Genomic DNA, 14,144 nt, shown 5'->3' on the forward strand with positions numbered 1-14,144 from the left:
ATCTGAAAAGGAAACTCTCACGTGGATGTTTGAACGTGTTAGATCAAAAGGCAGCATAACATGCTGGAAAGAAAAATCAATCAAACTGGGAGCAAGAACATTTAGATTTCAGTGTCCTGACTCAACAAGTGTGGTAACCTACACTAGTCATTTACTTCCTAGGCTCCAGTTTGTAAAAAGACAGTTGGGGCTTGATGGTCTTAACTTTCCAACTCTAAAACAATTGTGTTCTATCCTGGATCCATAATACACATATATTTTTAAAGATGCTTATTAACTTCCCCTTTCTATGCTAAAACATTGTCCCTATAATTTACTTTAATGGAGCTATATATTAAATGTGATTTAATAAGAAGACATCATGTCTACTTTAGTGCCCCCTGCAACTAGCAACGGCAACAAATGGGTAGTGTTCCCCATTTCTTAAGAAGTACCAAATTCTTCACTTCAGGCAACTAAAATACTGCTGGAATCCTGTGTTTAACTTATGCTCAGCCAGCTGACATTGTACTTATTAGTTCAGAAAAGGCAATTTTGGCCACATATTTGCCTAGTAAACTCCCATGGTACCACTTGTGTTTGAAAAGTTTCTTCAATAGTCCTAAGCCAATTCTTATCTCTTTCCTAGCTGGCTCCTAAAATGTACTGTTTTAGGCTTTGTTCTGAGGCTTTACCTTTGTTTAAACAAAGTAGTAGGACTGAAGTCATGCTCTGATGTTTTTTAAAGCAAGAACACTGCAAGAAATGAGGGCCAGTCATGTACCTTCCCTTGATGCTGCTGTTCGATGAAATTTCTGGACCTTGCATTTAAAATGTGGCTTTTGGCCTCCTATTCTGTGCAGCCTCCACAATAGTGAGCCCACACTAGCAATCAAATGCCAATATTGACGCCATATTTGTGTCTAAACACTGACAGATAGACAATGGCAGCACAGAAACCAGAATGTATCTCAAATAAAATTCCTCCACATGGTACACAAAATAATCTTACAATAATTAAAACTGAGGTCTGATTGGACGTTGGTATTTGGTTTGGGGTTTGCTTGTTTTTTAATACTTTTACTATACCTCAAGAAACCTAACTGATTAATTTTGCTTTATCTTTAACCATAATTTCAATTTTCAAATTTATGTAATTAATATGTATGCCCACTCTAAAATCATCACAAAGGTCTACGTATAATAAACTTTATCAAACTTTTAAGAAATACTATTCACATTTCAAATAATAGCAACATTTTTAAAGTAAAACTAAATATAAAATACTACTCTGAACAGAAGGTATCTGTTTTCCAACAACTAATTAAAAGGGGCAGGTTCAAATCAAACTTTAAAACATATCATTAACCATCAACTGAACCACTGGAAAGATACATGCCAAAAGTAAGGATGTCCCATTAACTGCAGAAATGGACTTAGACATCTCTTATTCACACTAAGATCTAAATGCATAATTAAAACAAAGACATCAACTGTCCATATTAATCACTCACCAATTTAATTAAGGCAAACCATCTTATCAGAAAGCTTGCCTCTTCTGTATTTCTTAACATTATCAACTTTAAATAGTTTACCGAATTAGTAATTACTTGTTTATGGCGTTATCAAATGTCTTGGATACAAAAGCCCAGCATGTGGCAAGGTCAGTTATAGACATGTCCTGATGGCAAATAAAAGGAGAAACTTCACCCATCAAAGTGGTCATCCAAAGAGCGAAACCTATTATGCCTTTCTCTAGACACTCCTGGTTAAATTCAAAGTGACAGGACAAACCAGATCAAAACTAAACACAGCTAGAGGCAACATATAAAATCCTAATGAACGCTTAGAACTCTAGGTATCGATCTGTCAATATCTAAGCTCAGAACAAAATACCTCGTGAGGTGGCAAGAAACTAGTTTGAGGTCTGGGATATGAGAAGAATAAAATCAGTCACTTTCCATAGGTTTCTATGAAGTGCAGTCATATCTCAATATGGAGATCTTGTGAAGATTAAATAAAGATATATGTCGAGTACCTATCTAATTAGTCCAGGAGCTGGCACACAACCAGTGCTCAATAAATGTTAGTCCTTCCTCAATTCTTTAAGAACTCAGGTAGGGCTGGCCCGGTGGCTCAGGGCGGTTGGAGCTCCATGCTGCTAACACTGAAGGCTGCCGGTTCAATTCCCACATGGGCCAGTGGGCTCTCAACCACAAGGTTGCCGGTTCGATTCCTCGACTCCAGCAAGGGATGGTGGGCTATGCCCCCTGCAACTAAGATTGAACATGGCAATCTTGAGCTGAGCTGCCGCTGAGCTCCCGGATGGCTCAGTTGGTTGGAGTGCGGCCTCTCAACCACAAGGTTGCAGGTTCGACTCCCACAAGGGATGGTGGGCAGCGCCCCCCCGCAACTAGCAACGGCAACTGGACCTGGAGCTGAACTGCGCCCTCCACAACTATGATTGAAAGGACAACAACTTGAGTTGGAAAAAATCCTGGCAGTACACACTGTTCCCCAATAAAGTCCTGTCCCTCTTCCCCAATAAAATCTTTAAAAAAAACACAAAACCTCAGGGTATATATCAAGTCAAAATTCAACAGATAGTATAAAAAAGTAAACCAAAACAAAAGAAAAACCTTAAATGGTGATAGAGACAACAAAAAGAAATTAATGTTTAAAAGTAGCAAATAGGATCATGAAAATGAAAAACAGATAACTGAAAACATTTCTGAATGGCTCATCCTTCACGGTCATTTACAATCTTCACATTTTGTGAAATCGTCTTTAGGGATGAGCTTCGACAAGAAACAGGCCAAATGCAAACTAATTCCATTTGGGAGTAATGCTTGTAGCAGGTGAACAGTTTCCCTCATAAAATCTTTACCATTGGGTATACATCAAGCTTTTAGCAATTCTGGTTTTCAAACAAACCAGTAACACAACTATAAAGCTAATTTTTTTCATTAGAATTGTTAAGAAACAGGAGTACAATAAATCATTTGCCTTTTAAGAAAAAAATTACTTTCTAACACATATTTCTTCTAGTTCTAAGAAAAGGAAACTTACTCATTTACAAACTGAAAACTATAACACTATAGTGAAGTCTTTTTATGGCTCAAGAATGAAATATTTAAGAAATAAGGTATGGAAAGAATAGGACTTGGTCTAAGAAGTCTTGAGATCAAGTACTAGAATTGACATTTACTAGGTAACTTTCAGGAAGTTACTTCTCAGGGAATCAGTTTCTTATGAGGTTCTTTTCGGCTGAAAAATGATATTTTTACTCACGATATCTGATACTCTTCAATGCCTCACCCGTATGTACACTTATGTATACATAAACATCTACATACATATATACATGTACTTTTATTAAATAATACAGACTTTTTTTAAATTGTAATAACTTAAGGCCCATTATGAAAGAGAGAGAGAGAGAGAGAGTGTGTGTGTGTGGGGGGGGGGGGGGTGTTCTGCCCCTGAACATCATTCTCAGTAGTTAGGGCATTTACACAGCCTCGTGACACCTGAATTAACCAAGTAAGCCTTTAAACCTCTACAATGAAACATTAAAATTCAATGTGGCTATAATCTCTTCCTTACAAAACACCGACCCAAAGATTCTGGCTTCAAGTGTGGCTTTTTTTTTAAAAAAAAGGGCGAAATGTATTACATTCACCACCCAGCTCTTTCTTTCATATGACCACATTAAAAAAAACATACAAATGAAAACTCACAAGCCCATTGTAATACACTGTACCACTTCTGAATGCAACACTTAGCTCAGGCTTACTACCCTGACAAATAAACGAAAGCACTTTATGAAGCCAATTTAATTGGGAGGTGACAGAAAACATACAGCCATTTTCTTTAGTCTTATCATGGAATTGGCTTCAGCTCCCATCTCTGGCAAATCCCACTCCACAGAAGAAATTAACCAGGTCAGCAGAACAGGTGCTACCTTGTGTCTGTCAAGGGCCTGGCATCACCACAATTACTTGCACACAATGAAGCAGTAATCTTTACAGATCATCTCTCCCAAGAAGCATATTGGGGAGGGGAGGAAAACTGAAGGGAGGAGGGGGGGAAGTGGAAAGAAGAGGAATAGGAGGCAAAGAGAAAAGGCAAGAAAAGAAAATGAATGTGCAGTTGCCTAGCGGCTCAGCAGATGTCGGGATGTGATGTACGAGGCTAGGATAAGCTGTCGTAGCCTGCTGCCAAAGAGTGGTAAGTGATTAAAGCCTGCACAGTTCTAAGCACCATATTTAGAATCTGCGGGGTTTCAAGACTTGCACCCATTCCTTGCTGTGCTGCCAGATGTTGGCAACTGGTCCAGTTCCTACTGACTGTGTCTGGATGGCAGCAGTTGGTACAGCAGCAAAGCAATCTGGAATGCTTCCGGAGATGCTGTACATTAACAAGTGTCACCCATCATTCACCTTTACAGAAGGCTGAAACAACTCCAATTTGCTGCCACTTCCCTCTTGGGAAACAGCCAAGATAAAGTTGCGCCTGGCAGCCCCATTTGTTTCACTCAGGTGTTTCAGCTGCCTTGCTGACCTCTATTAGTTTAAGTTTTAATTTAGATTAACCCCAGCACCCCAATTAACCAGCAAGGGGAAAAGCTAAGATGTGACTAGTCATAACTCTGAAATCAGAATTTATCGAAGTTAAAATTATTAATTGGGATGAGGGGCTAATCAAGTAATGCTATTTCTTTTTAAACCGACCTCCAGGCCAAAAAACGAAAAATCTTTCAGATTGAGGACTGCCCGTGGAAGTAACTTCTCCCCAGTAATTTCAGTTTATTTTATTAAGCCTATTTAATTTATGAGATACTTCCCATCGAACAATGTACACTTCAATTAATGAAGACTGGAACATTTTTGATTGTCTCCAATGATCTCACACAATTATACAGCATTAATATCCCATATCAGGCATTTCCTTAGACAATCTAGAACAAAATAAGAGTTCCTAACTCTTCTGACAAATGGATGTAATAAGAAAAGGAAAAAAGAATCAGGACCTCTGACTAGGAACAGCTGCGGCCCCACCAACCCTCTTTCCTATCCCCTCTCACCATTACTTTTAAGACTCATCACTATGGCAATAATTTTATTGAACATCACAAAGTGAATAGAAAGATTAATAGAAAGTTTCTTTCTCTTTTCAGGGTAAAACCAGAGGTATCCACAGTATAGAATCATTTGTTCTACTGGCTTCCAATGTAATTTTCCTAAGTTCCTTCTTTCATATTCCATATACATAGGTCAGCTGTCATGGCTAAACCTTCAACAAGCAGTTGCAAAATCTTTGGCAAAAGTTAACACACTAAAAATTCAGCAGAGGAAAAAAAACTTATCTTGATAAATAATGGCTCAACAAAACCTGGTATGCCACCGCTCAACAACATCCTCAATTCTCCAGAACTAGAAAGGGTACACCCTAAAGCACATTTCATTCAGAAGTATGACTTACCAGCAGACTCGGGATTATAGGAAATTATTTTAGTTCTTTAGCTCAAATGTTTAGCCTACCTTAACAATCACCAGCATCATTAAAAAGAATGGCATGCCAAGAGATAATAACGTCAGAAAAAGAACTGGGGGACTGTCTGTGAAGAGACAGTATTGAAAACGAAACCATATTTCAACTTTTACCAATTCTTTCTGTCTTCAAAGCACTACAGTATTATTATAATCAATAGTAGCAGACAATCTCAATACATATTTAACTGATTTGAACAGGCACAAAAATAAAGACAACAGACTTAATAGGCAATAGAACCAGAAGTGTAATCCAAGTACTCTGGGATCCCAGCCCTTTAGCTCCATATCCTGAAATAGTAATAATAGGACAAAAATCAAATAACTAACAAATAATCCTCCATTAACATTATAAAAAATGGCTAAGAAAGAATCTGACTCAAAGAACTTGAAACTGTTTTACAGATAATTTGCACTCTGCAACAACTAACAAAGTAGCTGTAGCTATTTCCATTTCAAAAGGAGAAACGTAAGACAGAAGAAAAGCAATAGATCTAGAACTACACAGTAGGTCAATTCTGAACACAAGAGTTTTAAGTCCCTAACTTTATCCTTCTAAAGTAAGCTAACTTTTCAATTAGCGATAATCGCGCCTCGGATAAACCTCATTGGCTACGATACTGCCACTGCGCAAAGCTATAAGCTAGCTTTTGGTCAGAGAATTCTATCAGCTTTTTAAAATGCCAAAACCTGATCTGTAACAAAAGAGTGTAAAAATCATACCTGGTGGTAAAAGTCATCATCATCAAAGATTTCTTCATCCAGGTCCTTCAGGTGGGCATTGGCAGGGGCTTGAGGAAGGGTCTCCTATATCAATAAGAAGAAAGGGAAGAGTGTATACCATCGAGGCTATCAAAGTAATGTAGCTCTACCGTGAACAATGTGTATAACAGTCAAAGCACTGTTTTCCTTAAGATATAAAGAGTTCTTAAAATTAAAGAACAAAACCAATCCAATTGAAAAATGGGCAAAATCATTAATGGGCATTTGACAGAAAAAGAACCACAAATAGTCAAAAATCATTTGAAAATATGTTTAATCTCATTCTAATGAAATACATGCAAATAAAAATGAGAACACCATTTTTCACCTCTAAAATTAGCAACACTCAGTATGGGAAAACATAGCTGGTGGGATTGGAAATTAATGCAGGCTTTTTGGGGACAATTTGGAAACATCCATCAGGATTTAAAATGTGTATTCTCTTTAATACTTCCACTTTGAGAAATCTATCCACATGTTCATACAAATATAAAAATATAAATGCTTAGGAATGTTCCCTATAGCATTGTCTCTAAAACTGGAGACAACAAAAATATCCATTGTTTGAATAAATTATAGTACATAATCCATACAATGGAATACTCTACCCATTAGGAAAGTGAGGTAGATCTCTGTAATGATATGGAAAAGTGTCTAGGATAGACTAAATTTAAAAAGTAGTAACATTTCACGTTTATATACACATATATATCCATACCATTTAGTTTAAAAGGCAATCATATTTTTATACATGTATATGAGTTTATATACAGAAATATAAATACACACACACTCAAATAGAAAGTACCTAAAAGCTTGTTACAACAATGAAAATTGGTTAAATCTGAGGAGTGAAATTTACAGACGAGGGGGAATTTTACTTTTCATTTTAAATCCTTCTGAACTTAAAAAAATTATTAAATATACATTTCTATTATAAATAAAAGACTTTCCTTTAAACAAAAGACTCTGACTAGTACAATTTTGGATCCTTTTCTGGAGTTTCTAAACATCCCACATAAAGCCTAAAGAACACACTTGCTTCAATATTGACATTTCTAAAGAAGAAGTTTTAAAACAGAATTTTAAAAATTGGATTATGAATGCTTCCATTACTAGACTCACATAAAATTCAAAATTGAAAGGAGACTACACACAAGTCAATAATTGCTCCATCTTTTTTACCACTTTGTCCTTCCATATACTCTGTTTCTCAACAATCTGGTAAAGTAGTGTTTTTCCCTTTCTTTCACTAACTTGTACCAAGAGTAACACCTACAAGTAGGTGATTAGATTTTTCAGTTAACTGGCCTTACAGAAACTGTTCCCCATAATCACCGGGCATCACAGTTCTTACCGGTTGGCCTGGCAAACTCTCTGGGACGGGCTGCATTACTGGTTCAGGTTTGCCAAGAACTTGGTAGACAGAGCGCTTGGTCTGTGTCCTTCGAAGCAATCTTTCTTTGTCCATCAGAATATGATCGATCTGTGTCAAGATTGAGCGTTCAAAGGCACCAAAACCCTGCAACAACATTAACCAGTGTCAGATAATGCAGAAAATCGGTGCTGAAGGCAGCTACATTCGTTTCTCTCTCTTTTTGTGTCAGCAAAGAAACATACAACCCTCCTTTCAGGAGGGACTTTCTGTTAAAGACTGAGTTTGTGAATGGCTGTAATTGTTCTCAGGGAAAAAAAAAAATCGTCTTAAGTAGGTCATATTTCTTTACTATACCCAGAGCTTAACTTCTGCTCTTTTAATAATTGTTTAAAATCTATTTTTTATTTTGTATTTCCAACACTTGAGCCACAATTTCTAGAATCAAATATTCTTTCCAATAAAGTTAAAATTCCCAGTCTGAATGCTATAAACCCCACTGGTAGGTGTGTTCAGTAAATTTTTCTATGGAAATGACTGATTACAATTACATTGTGACATCATCCATATAAATGAGCTGTAATTCCAATTTCTTAAAACTGCTTTGGGTTGCCACAGCCTACGTTTTACACACACACACACACACACACACACACACACACACACACTTGCCTTCCCCAGTTTCCCGGAAGCCAGCTTGGTTTTGTCATGCCACTTCTGAAGTGTGCGGTTCCTGTAGACGGTAAAGTCAGCAAAGCGCTTTGCCATGAAACTGGGATAGCCGTCCATCTCCAGCTTCCGTTTTGGTGGGGCCCTTCTCTGCTGCTTCTTCTCTTCTACTAGCTCTTCATCTTCGCTGGAAATCTCTTCCTCACTAGAAAACCCATAAGAACAGTAAGTCCAATGTAAATAAACAGTACCCAAATAAAAGGTTAACCTCACATGAAATCAAGAGTATTTAGACCTTCCCTGTTCTGTCTACATTTTAAATAGCACCATACGGTGTTTCCCCGAAAATAAGATCTAGCTGGACAATCAGCTCTAATGCATCTTTTGGAGCAAAAATTAATATAACACCCAGTATTATTTTACTATAATATAAGACCGGGTCTCATATAAGACCGGGTATGATATAATATAATAATATAATATAACATAATACAATAAATACCAGGCCTTATATATTAATTTTTGCTCCAAAAGATGCATGAAAGCTGATTGTCCGGCTAGGTCTTATTTTCGGGGAAACGGTATATGTGAGGATGGCTTTTTTGTTGTTGTTTGAAAAGAATGTTCATGCGGTCAATCAAAAACTCATGTAACTTTTCAAATAAATATAAAAATAACTGGTTTCAAACTATTTTTAAAAGGTAAGCAAACTGTAAAAATAAATGAGGCTGTAAAAATATTAATAGAAATGTATATGAACCAGGCCTATACTGGTTACAAGAGGGTCTTTAAAAGGTAAACACATAATCATACTTTTATGACCTTAATCCCCAAATCAATAAGGGAAAATGCCTCCCTGTAACCAATTGTTCAGAAAAACTGAATAATCTTATTGAACCAAATGAAGAGAAGCTGAATGTGAAGAAAACTCAAAGGGGGAGGCAACAGAATCAGTGTTAAACCCCAATACTATATGCAACTGCCTGCCATGAGAAAGTAATACAACCTCCAACTATATAGCCAATTGCACTCACTGGATTACCAACTCCAACACATAGTAGGTGCTCAATAAATGTGAGTTTATTTTTTATCCCTCCAACTAATTCAGTAGAAAAGAAGGGAACAAAGAATAAGCCCAAGGGAAAAAACAGTAAGCAGGTACCATATATAGCAGGTTCAAACCAAGGCCGGGGGTGGGTGGGGGGGGTGTCCTTCATAAAATGTGATAATATCAGTAAAGAAAAAGGTTTATTCTGCTGTTTTCTGAAATTCTCCACCCTTCAAAATAACTGCTGCTTCCCTCACTGAAAAGGAGATGGTTGTGACCAGCGATTCCATGGTATGGGCACAAAGTGCTTCATAACCATTAATTAAACATCAGTATTAAAATGTGCTTTCAGGCCGGCCCGGTGGCTCAGGCGGTTAGAGCTCCACGCTCCTAACTCCTAAGGCTGCCGGTTCGATTCCCACATGGGCCAGTGGGCTCTCAACCACAAGGTTGCCAGTTCAATTCCTCGACTCCCGCAAGGGATAGTGGGCTGCGCCCCCTGCAACTAGCAATGGCAACTGGACCTGGAGCTGAGCTGCACCCTCCACAACTAAGACTGAAAGGACAACAGCTTGAAGCTGAACAGCACCCTCCACAACTAAGATTGAAAGGACAACAACTTGACTTGGAAAAAAGGCCTGGAAGTACACACTGTTCCCCAATAAAGTCCTGTTCCCCTTCCACAATAAAATCTTTAAAAAAAAAAAAAAAAAAAAAAAAAGTGCTTTCTTCTACTAATTTCAGTAGCTCTAAAGAGAAAGCAAGTCTTTTGCTGAAGCCATAAAAAGAATTAGGCACAATTAATCCCAAATTTCTGTGCCATCCTGGCCGCCAACAGTTACACGGAAGTGGGTCTTTCTGTTTTATTAACATTAAGTCTGATATCTACCTGGAAAGGATTTGGCTTTCTTTTTCATAAATGATGGGAAACTATTCAGATGAAAAGCAAAGAAGCAACTCCATACGTGCATTCCTTCCTTACCTTTCTGGTTTGGGCTTTGTTCCACTTACTAGATACCTAGTGTCTGGGTACTGGAAAAGCAGCTCATCCTGGAGGTCCACCAATGACCTCAGCAATGCTTTAAGTGCCTTGTGACCTGGAAAACAAAGCACAGAGAAGGAACACCTAATTATCTACAATTCTCCATAGCAGGCAATGCCTATAACTCACGGCTCCTGAGCAGTTGTGGCTGGGGGGTGGGAGGGGCAGGCACAGGGTACATAGAACTAAGAAAGAACTCTCTGAAATACAGAATTCCCAAAGGGAAGTAATAACAGTGCCTATCGCAGTCACGGGGCTGTTATGAGGAACAAGCAAGGTAACAGGCACAAGGTGCTTAGGAAAGTGTTTGCTATAAATCGTGAGTTCTTAAATTTAGTAAGATTGACAAATTCCTTCCCTGCCTGTCATCATAACCAATCGTTTTTTCCCTTTGGTGTTAGTTTCTACATGTTACCCACTGACCTCCTTGATTATCCCTCTATCAATCAACTGTTTCAGCAATTCCTCCTCTTTTCCTAAAGAGCACAATTTAGTCCCAGGATCCCTACCACCACCACCACCCTCCCTCAGGAGGTCTCATTTGCCTCTGCTTTGAGCTGCCACATCATTCATTCAATCTCTCCACACACATCCTTACGGAAAGTTCTTATTCACATTTGAAAAGCCAAGTTAATGACTTGTTTGCAGGACTGAACTGTGTATTAAAAATTTTCACATGGAGAATATGTTCTCACCTGGCCCTCCTCATAGCCAAAGGATACATTTGTAATAAAGCTGGTCAAGATTTAGTATATAGTCTGTGGCTAAGAGCTTTCAGAATAAAAACGGGCCCTCTGAGAACTTAACTCTTACCTGCTTTATCAGCCTAATCTAGCAAAGGGGCTAACTAGACACCGATTGTCACTACTTATGTGTTGATAGCACTCAGATGTCTCTCCTATAATCAAACTTTCACATTTCTAGCAACTCCAAGAAAATCTTCACACAGATGTTCCATCACTCCTTCAAATATACCATGTCAGCAATACAACCTTTTTCTTCCTACCTAATACTTCTACCTTATCTGATTTTCTCTTCTCTGTTTAATGTATTTTCATAAGGGATCACTGATATGTTGGTGCCCTTATTGTATATATTCAATCAGTTGCTAAATTTTGTATTTCCCATTCTTATTATCACTAATAGTTTTCCATCTATCTCTGGCCATGCTTCTATCACTCCTTCCCTCTTTCCTTTAAATAGCTGTAATCTTCTCACAAGCAACCCTACTTTCATTTAGCAATCCCTACATTCATTTTTGTTTTATATTCCACACTAACTTCAGCCCACACAAACCTCAGTTTAAGTGACTTTTATGAGTCTTTTCCTTTTTTTGCTGCTTCTATCCTGCCCAGCATGAGTAGCCTCCTCACTATTTTACATCCCAACCTGTTTCATCAATGGTACACCAACGTATGAGTTAGACTAGCTCTTAATTTATCCATCCATCCATCCATCCATCCATCCATCCATCCATCCATCCATCCATATAATACTAGAGCATTCTATTTCAACGTAAGGCTAAGAGCTAACCTAGCTGAGAAAACCTTTTCAGGGTGATCAGAAGGAACCCAAAGACTCAATAACTACTTTCCATTCCTTTAAATACTCTGCCTATAAAACTACATAAATACAACTCCCTTCTTTAAAATAACATAAGATCCTTAATCACATCTTTTCTAAATTCTATATTCTAATCCTCTTATAATCAGTACATATCCATCCCACTTGAGAAGACCTGCAATACATAATATTACCTGAAAAATCCCTAATGCTTTGTGTTCCAAACCAAGATTCTCAAACTGTTGCTCTGAAGCTTAAAAAACAAAAACAAAACAAAACAAATTTCTACCAAATATGGAAATAAGTTATGCTCACGAAGAAGAAAAAAGTAATACAGCATTATCCTGTCTGTCAGCTTTTTGGAAACTAAGTATAAACAAGATGAAAACATAGGCAAGAAGGAATAAAAAGAATAAAAATATAACAATTTTAAAGCCAAGAATTATTCAGTCTGAATGTGCTAAGTATATAAGTATACCAATGCAAAATTATGTAAATATATAGAAAATTTTAAAAGGAATGAATAGAGCAAAGAATACAAATGATAACTATGAATATTATTTCATTATCACAAATGATCATCTGTGGAAAGAGCTGAGAACTGATAAGAGATATCCCAAGTAGCTAGATTCTGAAAGTATATGTTGCAGCAAGAACCTTTAAAAAATAGGAAAGACACTAATACTTGGAAGGAAGCTCATGAAAACGCAGAAATCTCATCTCATGAAAGTTCTATGCAAGTATTAATGGCTATTTTTAACTTCTTTTCTAGAAATGGCTATATCTTAAGAAATAGAGCCCATATTTTCCAAAGTGAAACCACAAATCAATTTTGCATTTGCAAAGTATTTTTCAAAATTCCCAAGACCTAACCTTGAAAATATTATGCTAAGTGAAATAAGCCAGTTGCAAAAGGACATATACTATATGATTCCACTTGTGTAAGTCACCTAAAATAGTCAAATTCATAGAAATAAAAAGTAGAATCATGGTTGTCAGGAGTTGAAGGGAGTGGGCAATGGGGACTTATTGTTTAATGGATACAGTTTCAGTTATAGATGATGAAAAACTTCGAGATGGATAGTGGTAATGGCTGCATAACAATGTGAATGTACTTAATGATACTGAACTGTACACTTCAAAATCATTAAAAACGTCAATTTTATGTCATATACACTTAACTACAATAAAAAAAAACACTTAAAAAAATCCTAAGACCAGAATATAATAAATAATTCTACCATCCTAGTTCATCTCTATCCAGACAAAATAATCTATAATCCTTTAATTGTGAACCTAGTCAAAAAGAACAGGAAAATGGAATGTATTCAGCCTTTAAAACGAAGGAAATTCTGACACATGCTACATACAACATGGATGAACCTTGATGACATTACATGAAATAAGCCAGTCACAAAAAGGCAAATACAATATCATTCCACTTATATGAGGTCTCTAGAGTAGTCAGATTCATAGAAACAGAAGTTGAACAGTGGTTGCCAGGGGCTGAGGGGAGATAGAAATGGGGAATTGTTTAACGAGGTCTAGAGTTTCAGCTTTATAAGATGAAAAAGTTCTGAAGATTGGTCGTACAACAATGTGATTATACTTAACGCTACCGGACTGCACACTTAGAAATGGTGAGGATAATAAATTTGATTATGGTTTTATTTTACCATAATAAAAAATTAAAAAACAGGAAAAGTAAGTGCCTGTCTCTTACTTCCTCTAGGTACCATGTGTCCATAATCTAAAATATGAAATCAAGACCCAGGCAGGGAAGAAGCTGCAAAGCCATCTATACTGTTTATAGCTGCTTGACCCTGACAAGCAAGTCATAATTTGACTCTAACATGTAGCATAACCAAGAATTGTGAAAACATCCAATGAAAAGACTACTACTTTTAAGGGCCACTTTCAAGTAGCTATACAAGCCCTTTTATTTTGTTCAAGTCAGTTTTAAAAAATCCATTGCTGATATATTAGACAGCCTATCAATCCAACAAGAAAGCAGAGAGCCAATATCAGTAAATCAAAGTGTGCCTTTCTGTTAATACTCTCTCATATGTTCTCATTTTATACACCCCTTCACCCAGTCAGAAAGTAGCCCTGAAGTATTTAAGCTCCATTCAGGGATAGCACCACCATGCATCA

At 37.1% G+C, this 14,144-nt stretch overlaps 1 protein-coding gene and 1 pseudogene across 1 annotated transcript in view; both read right to left on the reverse strand.

The window, feature by feature from the left end:
* AATF (apoptosis antagonizing transcription factor) overlaps positions 1-14,144 on the reverse strand; it is a 96,269-nt gene that overhangs the window by 49,907 nt on the left and 32,218 nt on the right. Inside the window, exons 5-8 of the mRNA XM_019732616.3 lie at positions 10,368-10,482; positions 8,341-8,542; positions 7,651-7,815; positions 6,255-6,338 (exon numbers count right to left, since the gene is read on the reverse strand). Of these exons, the coding sequence (XP_019588175.3) occupies positions 6,255-6,338; positions 7,651-7,815; positions 8,341-8,542; positions 10,368-10,482 (566 nt within the window). The remainder of the gene's footprint in view (positions 1-6,254; positions 6,339-7,650; positions 7,816-8,340; positions 8,543-10,367; positions 10,483-14,144) is intronic.
* Positions 6,043-6,169, reverse strand: LOC141569110 (U4 spliceosomal RNA; annotated as a pseudogene).

The sequence above is a fragment of the Rhinolophus sinicus genome, chromosome 12 (genome assembly GCF_057876585.1).
Source record: "Rhinolophus sinicus isolate RSI-liver-muscle chromosome 12, RSI-T2T, whole genome shotgun sequence".
Taxonomy (NCBI): Eukaryota; Metazoa; Chordata; class Mammalia; order Chiroptera; family Rhinolophidae; genus Rhinolophus; species Rhinolophus sinicus.